The sequence below is a fragment of the Pelodiscus sinensis genome, chromosome 14 (genome assembly GCF_052426305.1).
Source record: "Pelodiscus sinensis isolate ZL-2025 chromosome 14, ASM5242630v1, whole genome shotgun sequence".
NCBI classification, from domain to species: Eukaryota; Metazoa; Chordata; order Testudines; family Trionychidae; genus Pelodiscus; species Pelodiscus sinensis.
In genome coordinates this window covers 14959730-14973909 of record NC_143065.1, presented here as the reverse complement: position 1 = coordinate 14973909, position 14180 = coordinate 14959730, and the positions used below count along the sequence as shown (strand labels likewise).

The 14180-nt window shown below is 47.1% G+C and overlaps 1 protein-coding gene across 2 annotated transcripts in view; it reads left to right on the top strand.

Annotated features, from left to right (window-relative positions):
* Nucleotides 1-2057: 2057 nt before the first annotated feature.
* The window catches only part of FBXO22 (F-box protein 22), a 41159-nt gene continuing 29036 nt past the window's right edge, over nt 2058-14180 (top strand). The window contains exons 1-3 of one of the 2 annotated variants that reach the window (XM_006126236.5): nt 2058-3091; nt 4717-4849; nt 12766-12853. In XM_006126236.5, coding sequence (XP_006126298.2) covers nt 2553-3091; nt 4717-4849; nt 12766-12853 — 760 coding nt within the window. In that variant the 5' untranslated portion in view covers nt 2058-2552. Of the gene's footprint in view, nt 3155-4716; nt 4850-12765; nt 12854-14180 lie in introns of both variants that reach the window. The other variant, XM_075897350.2, reaches the window with a different exon arrangement.

Sequence of the window (14180 nt, the reverse complement as noted above, 5' to 3'; positions counted from 1 at the left end):
GTGTTGAGTTCACAATCTAAATCAGAAACAGGAAACAAAATAATTGTTTTGCAGTAAGATCATATTTGAGTTTGACCCCCATTCACCTTGAAAAAATGGAAAATCTTCTAAACCTAAAAATTAAAAATGCAGTGAGTGCACCTCAACTCTACTTATAGTGGCAATGTTCTATGGGAATATAGGGCAAAAATGTGTTGAGCTGCATGGGCATGGGAAATGTCACTTTCAATACAGATGTTGATACTAAAGTAACTTTCAAGTTTTACTCTCTGTATAGAAATCTGCATTAAAGGAACATTAACATAGAAACTGCTGACCATTTCTGAAAGTTGTTTGCAATATTGTTGTAGTTGTACTGGATCCCAGGATTATGAGAAAAGGTGGGTGAGATCTTGGAACATCTTTTGTTGGTAGAAGAGATAGATACGCTTTTGCGCTAAACAACAGCTTCTTGGGTTTCTAAAATGACACTTAAAGCATTGATGGGTGCTACAGCTACCCATATCTGCTTCATCTGCTTTTTTTGTATGTGATATTAAAATTAGTTTATTTTTCACTTCTTTCCTAATGAGCAACTATGCAGTTAGCTTAATCATTACTTCTCTATAAAGTAAAATGTTGTGTGGGGATTGGGACCATTTTAATTTAAAATATGCTGCTGGATGTTTGTGTACCTTTTTTCTTATGCACATAATCAGAAGGCCCGATTAGTGTTGATAAGCTCTAATCCAGCTAGAGCCCGTGCCTTAAAAATCACTCACCTATATATGCAACTAAGGTGATCAGGCATCCTGTTTTGGACTGGGATAACTGGTCACTCCAGTCAGCAATGCACCATTGGATGGCAGGCTTCCTGCTAGCTGCTGCACCATGCTGTGTAGTTCCTGATTGTTCCCAGCCTATAGGGCTGCAGTCACGGTGTCTGGTGTCCTGCCTCTCAGTCCCTGAAGCAGGGCTGAGACAGAGGAAGCTCCAGACAACTAGCAAGAAGTTACGCAGCAGTCCTGACATGCAGCAGGCACCAGGAGAGCAGATGAGGCAAGGGCAGAATGGGAGATATGACAACAGAGGGGAAAAGGGAGAAGTTTATAACTTGGGTGCCACAGTGGCACACATCTGAACAAGTGCACATGACCTCAATATTGGTACACAAAACTCGCTCCTCATGAATGGAAAATCTTAGAGGGAACACTGCTTTGCACCCATGGGGACTCAGTCTTGGGGGAGGAGTCAAGCAATGGCTCGGTCCTTGAGGATGCCATGGACTGGACCCCTGCAGGACTGGATACCCCGGGGTCACCTACCCACCCACCCGGGCCATGCCCAGCCTCCCTACCCCTCCATTTCCCTGAACCCTCTCCCCCCCCCCCCCCCCCGGCCTATTCCCAGGGGCACCATGCTCCCATCTCTCTGAATCCTCTCAGCTGCTCTGCCCCCAGCTTTAGCCCCAGGCACTTCCTACCCCTGGCTAGACACCCTGCCCCTGAACTGCTCATATATCCTCCCTACTAGCCAGACACCCTACCCTCAGGCTGCTTCTGCACCCCTCTCTTGGCCAAACACCCTACCTTCAGCCTGCTCTTGCACCCTCTCTTGCTCCTGCACCTTCCCCCTGTCAGTCTTCCTATTCCAGCCTGCTTTTGCACCCTATTTCCCACCCAAACCTTGCACCCCACCTCCCTCCCAGATTCTGAATCCCTTCCCTAGCCCATCCACGGGCTGCCCTGTCCCACACACTGAACACCTCATTTTCCCCCCACCCCAGAGCCCAAGGGGATCCATAAAATCCACTAACTCTGGAACCACAGGAAAGTAAATCTGGCCTCTGAGAAGCCCTGAACCTTGGTCTTCCCTTCCCCCGTGGGGCTTGAGTGCCAGAGGAGTGAGGTATCTCAGTTGGGGGGCCACAGCAGTGAGGGTTTGGGGAATAGCTTTTTTGCTTCTCACTTATGTAGTCCCCACCTGATTTCTCTGTGGGTCAGTGGTCCCTGACACAAAAAATGATTCCCCACAACTGCCATAAAGAAAACACTGAAACCTTTTGTGTTGGACATAAATTAATATTTTATTATTTAAAATGAAGTTTGATAAACATGAGAAAGTTAAATTAAATCAGTTTCCCTAGTTGCAGCACTAGCAAAATGTCTTGGGCAAAATTATGTAATTAACGGTGAGTTTCCATTAGCAACTGGTGGTCCACAGAAAGGTTTCCATTGAGCCAGGTGGTCCATAGGCCAAAGAATTTGAGAACCACTGGCCAAATGATTACACACAGCCCCTTCCATTCTTCCCTGCCCGCTATCTCAGAATCAAAGGTAGCAATGCGCCCAGGGGTGGGGAGAGGCAAGAGTTGGTGCTCATGGGCCGCCTACTTAAAAAAGCTGGCTCCCTATGCCTCCCTCTGTGTAAAGGTGTAGCCACTGTAAATTTCAATGGCTTATAAAATAATGAGTTTTTAGCATCGCTAGTAGAAGGGGGTGCAAGGTTTGGGAGGAAATGGTTGGGGGGGGGATGCGCATGAAGAGGTTTCAGGTGGTGAGCAGCTGCAGGAGATGGAGCTCCAGGTGCAGGCTCTAAGGCATTTCCTTGGAGGCGGCTGGCAGCTCCACGTGGCGCTCTGCTCTGCACAGGGGAGACAGCAGCACTACCCCTGCTGCAGCCTCTTCGCTCCCATTGGCGGCCCCCCCTCGGAGAGTCGCCGGAAGCGGTCAGCCTGGAGCTGCTGCGCGGGGTCACGGCAGATCCCGTCCGGCCGTGTCTGCTGCTGCGCGTTCCGGCCCGGGCGGGGTCAGCCACCCCACAGCCGCCTCCACCCTGCTCCGCAGCAGGGAGCAGAACCCAACGCGCCGCGTGCCGCGCTAGCCACGCCCACTAGCGAGTCACTCCCCGCGTCATTCATCAGGTCACGTGGCCACTGCTCAGACGCTAGCCGCCGGATCCCGCGCGAGCAGATGACGTGCGTTAGAGGCGGACCGGAAGTGGGCGCCTTACGGATGACGTACTCGGAGTGCGCCGCCTGGGTCGCGAGGAAGGCCGTGGGCGCAGTTGCCATGGAGCTGGACGGCAAACGGGCCTACGTGCTGAGTAACCTGTGCGTGGTGGTGGAGCGGGTCCTGAGCTTCCTGCCCACCAAGGCGCTGCTGCGGGCAGCCTGGTGAGGAGCGGCCTTGGGTTTCCTCTTAGTCCGCATCGGGCCTGGCCTCGCGTCCCCGCTGCTTCCCCCAGGCAGCCCTGGCGCCCGGTGCGCAGGTCGGAGCTGCAGGCCCGCCAGGCCTCGTTTCTGAGCAGGCGAGGAATGGGCTCGAGGCGTTTATCTGAGCGGGGAGCGGCTTGTGGGCGGGGCTTGTAACAACGCTTGTCGCGTGTTAACGTTGACGGATTATTTGTGCTCGTCCGATGACAAGTGTTTTCCCCACGAGCGCTCGGGATCCCGTGTCTCCATGTAGAGCAGGCCCTGCCGCGCCGCGGGACTGTGCGTGGCTTTTGGAATCACAGACCAGCCCGGCTACCCCCGAAGCGCTTTGGGTTCTTCCAGTAAATGCTCTTCTCTAGCAGCACAGCTGCTTTGGTTAGCAGAGCTGCAACACAAACCACGGAAGCAGGAGTTTTGTGGTTGCTTGACACATTTCTTTTAAAACTAACTATGTTACATGAGCCAAGGGCTTCTGAATGTTTCAAATCAACATTTTTCTTTTTTGAAGAAAAACATCACTGTGTTCTTTACATACATTGAGTTTTGTTGGCACTAAATTCTTATGAGTCAGAAGAATAGATTTTGTGACCAAATCTAATGATACAAGAAAAAATACTTTTTTGAGAATACAAGGAGTATGCGGTCCTTTCAATATTTTAAAAAAAGTTACATTATCTGGACTTTAACACCATTTTGTTTTACTGATTTATATATTTGAGCTGTAGAGAGGAGCTGAGAATGAATTATTCAATATGCCCTTTTGACCAGCATCACCATTATTTGCTTAATTTGTTCTGACTGGTACTGAATTAGGTAGTCAAAATTGACAGCATTTTTTTAAATCGGAAACAACTCTTAGGACAATACCCATACAAATAATGCAGTCAGTTTGTGCTTTAATAAAAATTAGTAGAAAACTAATCCACTGTTTATACCAGGGCTACTCAATTTGGAAGCCCCGGCAGCCACAATCATACAGCACATGCTGAGGGCTGCCACTCAAGTGTGGTTGCACGTACATGCAAATATATATGCAAATACATGCAAATAGCTTCTTTCACACTGATGGACAGGAATACAAAGATTTAGGCAAGACTGCACAATGTGCAGGCCCTATTTAAGTCAGTTGCGCTGATATTAATAAAATTCAATAGTTACCATCTTTCCACAGCACTTTTAATGAGCAATGGCAGTCCAGGAATTTAACAACTAAAATGCATATCAACAGAAGATCGTTATATTGGTTTGCCATTATGGAGCGTGTTCCCAGTGCAGGCCATGTTCAAAAGATCCCACCCGCGGGCCGCATGTTGAGCCCCGCGTAAACCCAAACTGTACTGCAGGCTGCAGCCCACCATGTGTTAAGTAGCCCTGGTTTACACTCTGTTTTAAACTTGAAACTTTTTTTTAAGGGTAAGATTTTCTCAAGAATGTGGGTAGACACTTAGAAGTCAACAAGAAAAAAATGGTTGACAGCTGCTAAGTTTTTGTTTTGTGTATTGTAGTAAAGCTTTGTATTTCAGTGTTTGCCGTTTGTGGAGAGAATGTGCCCGTAGATTACTGAGAACACAGCAGAGCATAGAGTGGGTCTCTGCACTTGAGCCTGGTCCATCTGATAGTCATTCACTGGTCCGTGCATTAGCTGAAGAACTTGAGGTAGGTAAAATACCATTGTTAATTATATACATTGCAATGGCCAATGTGAATTTCTAGCTACTGTGGTACAATGGGGATGTTAGATGGCAGGTAATAAAATAGTCAATTAACCACATGAATTCTTAGTGATTAGTTGACTATTCTGTGGTACCTGTGGGGCAGGGCTGGCAGTCAGTGCAATCCAGACCCACTCTCTGGGATCCCCTGCCATCCTGCATTGCTGGACTGGAAGGTTGAGTGGTGTGGCTGCTCTGGTGGATGGGGACAGGGATGTGGCAGTGGCCACAGCTGTGTCTTAGGTGGCTGTTAGGGCGGCCAGGGCCACATGGGAAGCAGCTGCTCTGCTCTGGAGGCTGGAGCTGCCTGAGAAGTGACTTCCTCTGGCCACTCGATCGGCCAGGGTGGAAGCCAGGACTGTGTGGGAAGCATTTCCTCTGGCTGCTTGGGCGACTGGGGCCAAGTGGGGAGTAGCTGTGCTGGTGGCTGGGATCTTGCCATTTAAATCTCTGTCATCTTAATTGTACATACTAAGGGAAAGAAGTAGCTTTGAATAAATCAATTTTTTAGCCCCACGTTATTTTGTTGTTTCTGGCTTAACAAATACTTGTTTTTAGAAGTGGGAATGTTTTGTATTTATACATATTTAAACATTTAATTGTATGTAAATTGAAGAAAGTATTTAAAAATCTGCTTCTCAGGCAGTATGATTCAGTGACAAATGCTACTCTAACGACTGATATTACTGTCCTGAACCGACTACCCTCAGTAATCTAAATTCTGAAGCCTTTTCTTAAAAAAAAAAAAAAATGGGGGGGGGGGGGGGGCTGACATTCTGTGCTGAGCCACCAGGAGGCTTGCACCTGGTATAGGTGGTAGAAATCCCCTGCTTCCTTTCACTGAATTTTCTTTCCTGCTGTTTCCATGCTTAGTTCAGCATCTTGTAAGCAATTTGTGCTTGTGTAGTAAAGCAAACTGCCAGCATGTCAGCTTTTCAATAGCCATCTCTTTAGGCATCTATCTGTTCTCTTATTATGTTCAATAATGTGGCATCTGTGGATCTGAAAAAAAATACTGACCTCACTGATGAAGTCAATAGCAAAACTCCCATTAAGTTCATTGTGATGTAGGTTTCATATCTGAGATAAAATGGCCTGCAGATGGATGTGGCTTTGGGGATAGAGTAAGTGTTTATTGAAAATGGCTATTTCTACATGTTTCATTATTATTATTATTCCTATATACCTGGTTCTAATGTCAGGATTTTACATTAGTAGGGTGCTTCATCCATCTTTAGATGTTGACTCCCACAATGGCGTGCCACAGGCTCCTGGCACCACTTCATAGGGTGGGGAAAGGCATGTCCTTACCCGGATGGTGCTTGGCTGTGCCGGTGGGCATCCATGCTGTTTGTGCAGCATTATGCAGTACCAGGTGGCCATGTGAAGAAGAAGGCTGGGCAGGTACTTCCTGTACAAGGAAAACCCAGCAGTTCCAGATCAAATGCAGTGGCATGGAGAGACAGGGCATCCCCTCACCTTCTAGCCAGGAGTTACCATTGGATGCCCTAGAACAGGGGTAGGCAACCTATGGCTTGCAAACCAAACATGGCTCTCTAGGGAGTCAAATATGGCTCTTCTGGAGCCCCAGCTGAGGGCGCCCCTCCCCCAGTTTCCCCTGCAGCATGGAGCTCATGTTGACGCTACAGCGTTATGGCCCCCGCAAGACTCAAACACCAGTACAGCTTCCTGCAGGGAGGGATGGAGGAGAGAGAGCCCCTTCCCTGCTGGATCCGGCATGCAGGGAACAAATAGGCTAGACATGGCTTGGTGTGACAGCATCTCCCCTCCGCCGCCTCCCCCCTCCCCCCCTCCCCCCACACACACACATCAGGAAAACTAGGAACCAGAGGTGGCTCCCTGCGTACTGACATTTCTTTCCCTCCGGACACTCTTCCTGCAGTCTTTCCTGCCAGTCCTTCTCGGAGGCTTGCAGGGAATGGGAGCAGTGGGAGGTGTGTTACATGGTGCTTGCACTATGGCATGAAAACGAGTGCCCTGCACCTCCTCATGCCCAGACACACACACCCTCACCCTTCTGACCAGACAGCCCTTCCTCCTGTCCAGGCACCGCCTCCCCAGACACCCCTTGTCCCCACCCTACTGTCCAAAATCTCCCCTGCTTTATGGCCAGACACTCCTTGCCTGCAGCCCCCTGGCCAAAACCCCCCCAGCCCTCTAGTCAAAACCCCCCCTGCTCCCAGACCAGACACCCTCTGCTCCCATCCCACTGGCCAACGTCCCCCCAGCTCTGTGGCCAACATCCTCTTTGCCCCCAACCTCCTGGCTAAGTAGCCAGCCTGCTTCTGCTCCTCGGCCAGGCAGTTTGCCCACTGGCCAGACCTTGCACCCTCACCTCCTACATCCCACCTTCCGCTCATATCCTGCACTCCCATCCCTAACCCATTCACTGGCAGCCCTGTCCCACACACTTAGGCTGTATCTACATTGGCAAGATTTTGCGCAAAAGCAGACGCTTTTGTGCAAAATCTTGCTGTCTGTCTACACTGGCCGCAAGTATATGCGCAAGAACACTGATTTTGTAATGTACAAAATCAGTGGTTCTTGCGCAGATACTCTGACGCTCCCGCTCAGGGATAAGCCCTCTTGCACAAGTATTCTTGTGCAAGAGGGACCGTGTACACAGCAACGTTAATTTCTTGCGCAAGAAAGGCCGATGGCTAAAATGGCCATCGGTGCTTTCTTGTGCAAGAAAACGTCTACACTGGCACGGATGCTTTTGCGCAAAAGCAAATCTTTTGCACAAAGGCACATGCCAGTGTAGACGCAGCCTTAATGCCTAATTTTTGGCCCCAACCCAGAGGCTGGAAGGGCCTCACAAAATGCACTAACCCTGGAACCCCAGAAAAGTAAATCTGGCCTGAAGCCTTGAACCTCAGTCCTCCCTGCCCCTCCCTTCACTATGGGACTTGTGCACCAGAAGAGTGAGGCGTGTCAGTTGGGGGTCACATCAGTGAATGTTGAGGGATTTGGGTTTTTTTTTTTGTTTTTGCTTCTCACTTGTATGGTCCCCGACTGATTTTTCTGTTGGTCAGTGGTCCCCAACCTAAAAAGGTTCCCTACTCCTGCCATAAATAAAGCCCAGGTTGAAACCTTTTGTGTTGGATATAATATTTTACTTTATTTAAAATTGAAGCCTGGCCAACAAGCCCCCAATTTAGCCCCAGTTCCCATCTGGCTGCAGCATCATAACACTCCTGCACCCCCCCACACGCCAGCCCTGAGCCCATCATACACCTGACTCCCCTGCCCTAAGCCCCTCATACCTCCATATTCCCAGACTCCTGTGTCCCCACATTTTCAGTCCCCTGCCACAACACTCCTGCACCCCCACACATCCCAGCCTTCTGGCCTGAGCCCCTCATACACTCCAACCCAGACTCTTGCACCTGCACATCACCAGCCCCCTGTCATAAGATTGGCAGAAGACATCCTGAATGCTTGCATGAAGCTGGTTTTGGCTAGTTGTGGTGTAAACTTCAAAGAACTGTACAAAAAGATGCAGCAGGAGAAGTCCCATTCAATAAAGTCTTGAGTACAATGGTACATTTTATGATGTTGTTAATCATTGTCAGTTATCAATAATATTAAGTTGTATATTTTTAGTCATGCAAATGGTCATTCTAATACTGGCTCTTTGTTGACCACTTGTTCTGAATTTTGATATAGTTTGGTTCTTTGGCTTGAAAAGGTTGCCGACCCCTGCCCTAGAACCATTTGGCACTCCAGTGGCACAAAGGTACCCTAAAGGCAGTGGTCTCACTTCCATACTTGGGACTTACCCCTAGTGTAGATAAGGGACACCCTAGTTTGTTTAGAGCCTGTAATGGATAAAGAGGAGTCCTGACCAGCACCTGTTGACTAAGGGGTTAAACTCAGGGGTGGCTAGAAAAGGTGTTGGCCAGGAAAACAAATTGAGATAGAGGGTTAAAATTGGAATTGGATAGATTTCTTGCCCACTTTCTTTGTGTGGGAGAGAGAAACCAGGAGTTGAGACACAGAGAATGATTTAAACCCAGGCAGAACTACCATGTCTCCAAGCAATTTGGGGCACAGGAGTGGACTGAACAGAGGAAAAAATTGGAAGTAAGGAAAAGTAAATCCAGTCGTGTTCAGGGTAATGTTTCTTTATTTTGTGTTTTGAACTGCTCTGTGTGAATCTATGCCGCCCTTTCCCATCTACTACCTTGTATTGTGCCCTGAGACTTTTCTCTGTGTTTTAATTTGTTTTCCTTAGTTGCTGTGTAACATCTAGCAACAAAGTATGCTTTATTAAATTTGTCTTTTGTTTTGTAATACAAAAATCACTTTTTTTAAGGTGATGATTTGATTCCTGTGTTCTAGGAGGTCTGTCTGTGTGTATCTGCATGTCTCAGACTGAGGGATTGGTTACCAAGAGACTTCAGCTTGTTCTTCTCTTTTCTTTTTTTCAAGCTCTTTTGGCGCAAAAGAGCTTGAGGGGGTATCCCTGGGGGTGGTTTCAAGTGTTCACCCCTGATTTTTAGGGATAAAAATGATTCCCCAAAATCTGTGTTTTATGACTCTGTGGGGAAGTTTCTTGTAACCAGTGCCCATAGAAGCAAGGTTTTGAAGCTCTCTTGTGGGCCCTCACCTTCTGAACTTGGAGTGTCAGAGTGGGCAACCGCCTTGACAAAGCCAGTGAAATGACTGTGGTGTGCCCCCTGCCCCAAGTTCACGGCACAGGGGGAAAACTAGAGCAGTGCTGCTTTGTGCTTATTTTTTGCCTCTTATAACTTCTACGGAATTGTGGGCAGTGCAGACTTAGAGCAGCCTTGAGGCTAATCTAACATACTACAGCAACTGGACTTGCTTCTGGCAAGGTGGAAAATGCAGAAAGTGCACAGGGAGCTTAGATACATCTTTCACTCTTTCAGCACTCCTGCATTCATATCTTAGTTTTTCTTAAATTGCTGCAAGGTCGATACAAGTCTTTGAACTCAGAGTGACAAGATTCATGGTGCCTTTTCAGGTTTGTTTTCTTTAATGCAGTGATAGTCTTTTAACAAAGAAGATACATTGATTTGCCACTTATCTCTGCAAAAGCAAATTCCATCTCCCAAACAGGGTTGAAAACCCTGTGTTCATCCCACAAGCATCTCTTCTTTGTTGACATTTTAATACTTCTTATTAAAAAGAAAATTGTATACCAGTGTTTTGGGTGTTTAGCTTGAATCTTCAAGTTGCGCATTTCTTGGAGTGATTCTTCTGTAAAAAGAAGTTTTCCAAGCCAGCGTGCTCCAACCTGCGGCAGGTAGGGAACTGGGCAAGTCAGGCTGGACATAAGAGGCAAAAAAGGACAAGTGCCTGGGAGCTCCGTCCTGGATTCCCAGCAGGGCTGACATCCCCACGTGGGAGTCCATCTCTCTGTGTGGAACAGAGGCAGGGCTGCCCGGCCATGGCGCTGGACCCAAACATGGCCAGAGTGAGTCAGTTAGTAGCTTACAGGCTCTGGCCACAGGCTAAGCAACCAGCATTTCCCACAGTGCCCTGCGACTCCTGGCACCTCCTCCCTGGGGGCTAGAAACACTGATACCCTGTACCTGTCTGTTCCAGCCAGCCCATCTGCTTGCATCTTTCATTACTCACCCTACCTGGGAGATGCCTTGCCATTGTGGAGCATGTTCCCAGTGGAGGCCATGTTCAAAGGATCCCACCTGCATGCCACATGTTGAGCCCCGTGCAAACCCAAACCACACTGGGGGCCGAAAACAAAAGGGCCGCAGGCTGCATGCAGTCTATGGGCCACGTGTTGAGTAACCCTGGCATAGAGCAACTTACTACCCTGCATAGCTGCAACCTACTCAGCCCTCAACCCCAGGTGTCTGCATACCAACATACCTTGCATCCCTTCCATTACTTCAATATATATCATCTCTTCCATGATGAGTTGCTGAGAATCCTCACAAACATCGTTTGAGAATAATTTCCCCCTGTGAGTGCACAGGTTGTTACCAGATTGATCCTCACTTTCTCATCCTCTTCAATCTCTTCATCAGCTTGTATCTGTGTATCCTGGACAAGTATTTCTGACTCTTCTCTTCTGAGAACTTTCCACAGTGTCCTGGGGTTTGGTTGTGGGGTCCCCAGCCAGGATTCCATCTAGTTCTTTATAAAACAGGCATGTTTTCAATGCAGAACCAGACCGGCTGTTTGCCACCTTGCCTTGTGGTAGGTTTGCCGGAGTTTCTAGATATTGGCTCTGTATTGTAGGGTGTCTTATTTATATCCCTGGTGTCACAGAGCTTGAGAAATGCAACTGTACATGTCCCAGTTCTTATTGGTCACTTGCAGCTCTGACTGTACCAAATTTTCATACACGCTCAACCTATTATATCCAATAGCTTGACATTGTTCCAAGCAGGAGAGTGTTTGAATTGATGACCAGCGCCCTTCTTTCCTTGAGAAGATGCCATGAGGATCACTACACAATGTGCCACAGACACCGGAAATGGATTTATATTTCCCAGGATTTGTAATGAGAGAGAAATATCTCTTTACCTGTAGACATTACATGGTTGAAAGGCAGCCGTATTCAAGGTAATGTCCAGACTGGCTAAATGGGGCCTTGTGGCATACATGCCAGAGTCCAATAAACTTGACAAAAACCCTACACACACTGTATCCTTGTTGACAGCGCAGAGACAAAAGTCTCTTGGAGGGGGGCTGAAAGCTTTTTGTTGCCAAAAAATGGCCATATGTTGTAACATCTGTTGCATTGTAATGTGGACACTTAAAGGTTTTTGTTATTAGAAGGCTGCTTTTTGGCAATAAAACATGCCAGTGTAGACCACAAGGCCCTAGTATCAGGGGGGGGAAAGATATAGAGCTTGTTGAGTTTTTTAACAGTGTCCATCTGCCCAGAGATATTAGAAAGCCTGGACTAAAATTTAGTTTGTTGAGCGGAAGATGGATCCAGAGCAGAGATGTACAGGCCAAGATTAGTAGATCTTAATGCGGGATCTGACTTCCCTTGGATTGGTGTCTTTCTATTGAAAAATATTTTGGCAGCTTTTGTAGATAAGATTCAGGCTGTAGGTAGGCCTAGGTCATAACATTTGCATGATTACGTTTTAAAACAAAGTTTACATAGGCGTTAATGGCTTTAAGGCAAGAAAGATAAGGACTCTTTTAACAGAATTTTTGGAGTGTTGTAAAAGCCAGCTCCTGTCCATAGGGAGCTTGTCTCCTCCACAGATAGGGGCTGTGCTGGCACCCCACGAAGGGCTGTAGACAGAGACTGCTCCTACCTGCCGCCCTGTGCTACTGCCTCTGATACAGAGGCAATAGAATGGGGTTGCAAGGGACTCCCCAGAAGTGTGCCAGGAGTGCAATGGCTGACACACACACACACACACACACACTCCGGAACTATTGAATAGTTGTGTAACCACTAAAATTTGATGCAATTACACAACTATTCAATCAGTTGCTATCTAACATCCCTAATTTAAATGAATCATTTAAAAACAAATTGAATTAAGGACCCAAGCAATACTGGGTAGCTCTTCTACTTTATAATATTTGAAAGTTGTAACCCTTAAATATACAGAGGAAGAATGATCAATACATGGGTTACAACACTTCAAAATGAGCCAAGCTGAAGCGGATAACAGACACTGCTAGTGTTACAAACTTGAGAGAACTTGAACCACAGAATATCAAAAGAGAAAAGTATTTCTAGTGCCAAACAGTAATGAATATTTAAATAGTATATTTCTCTGGAAACGTAGGTATAGAGTAAAGGTGTGACAACCTGCAGTTAAGTAGCAAAGTATGCTTTTCTTACACTGTTTTCATTTATCTTTTTGTACTTCACAGAATGTGCATGTGCTGCCACAAACAGTGCTCTACATAGCAGATGCAGAGACTTTCAGTGGACATGAAGAATGTCATGGACAAAAGAGAGGTAAGCTTTAAGAAAAATCTTATAGATGATTGTAATGAAGTAGGATGCATAAAGAAAAACAATCAAATAATGTGATATTGTCAACATTTAATTTTTTAAATAAGTAAATCACTATCTAAAAGTTCAAAGGGGGCACTGTCACCTTGGGTTTGCATTAAGAGATGGGATTCATGTAAGCTATTCTATATATAGCACCCTACTAAAATCACAGCTGTGAAAAACACATCAGATTGCAAAATCTGGTCTCCTCCATGAGCACTAGCATTGTACTAGGCTGCAGCTGCTAATCCCAGCTGGACTGGGGAGGGATGGGATTTCTTGTCCATCACAGGCTTCTCCTAGAACTGGGGCACACCTACTTCTGGGAACTTCCCATGGCTGCAGGAAGCTTTGTGGATGTTGGCTGGGAGCCCAGCTCTGAAGGCAGCACCATCACTAGCAGCAATGCAGAAGTAAGGGTAGCAATATCAAGTAGGTCCCACATGCAGCATGAGAGGCTGCTTTGCAGCCTCCCTCTGCCCCCTCCCTCGCAGCAGGGACAGGCAGCACCGGGGGAACAATGCTAGAGGGAACAGTCTTTTAAGCTGGCTCCCTCTCCCTCCCTCCCCCCAGCACCGACTCCTGCTTTCCTTCCTCCCCCCTCTGATACAGAGGTAGCAAGGGGAGGAATGCGAGTAGTAGAATAGTCAGCTCGACTAACCAATAAGCCTAGGCTTATCTGTTAGTCAACTATTTGCTAATGTCCATAATCCCAACTACAGTAGCCTTTACAGTACACTGCCACAATCCCCTTTTGGGTCAGGATCCCCACAGTTACAACACTGAAATTTCAGATTTAAATATCTGAAATGGTGAAATTTAAGATTTTAAATAATATGATTATGGAATTTATCAAAATGAACCTTCAGGGCCCTACCAAATTATCTATTCTAAATAGGTTCATATAATTATTTTATAACAGGTGCACTATAACTCATTTTTTATCTCATCCTAGTAAAGATATTTAATTCTTCATACTCTGTATAGTATAGTTCTGTAATGTGCATTATCTGTATGTAATATGTCATGTGCTGACTGAAGTGTGTAGTGGGGTGGAGTGGCTTCCCACTGACCCCAAGGGAGAGAAGCCCCTCCCTGATCCCTGGTGGGCAGCACCTGAGCCTAGCAACCCACCTGACCAGAAGCAAGGAGGTGGGACTGTGATATAAAAGAGAGACCAGTCAGAGGGAAACGGCCAGAGGAGCCAGAAGCCTCCCATGCACATCCATGTGTGGAGATGGGCTTGGGAGAAGCTGATACTGGCCTGGGCCATTGGGGCCTCAGCTGG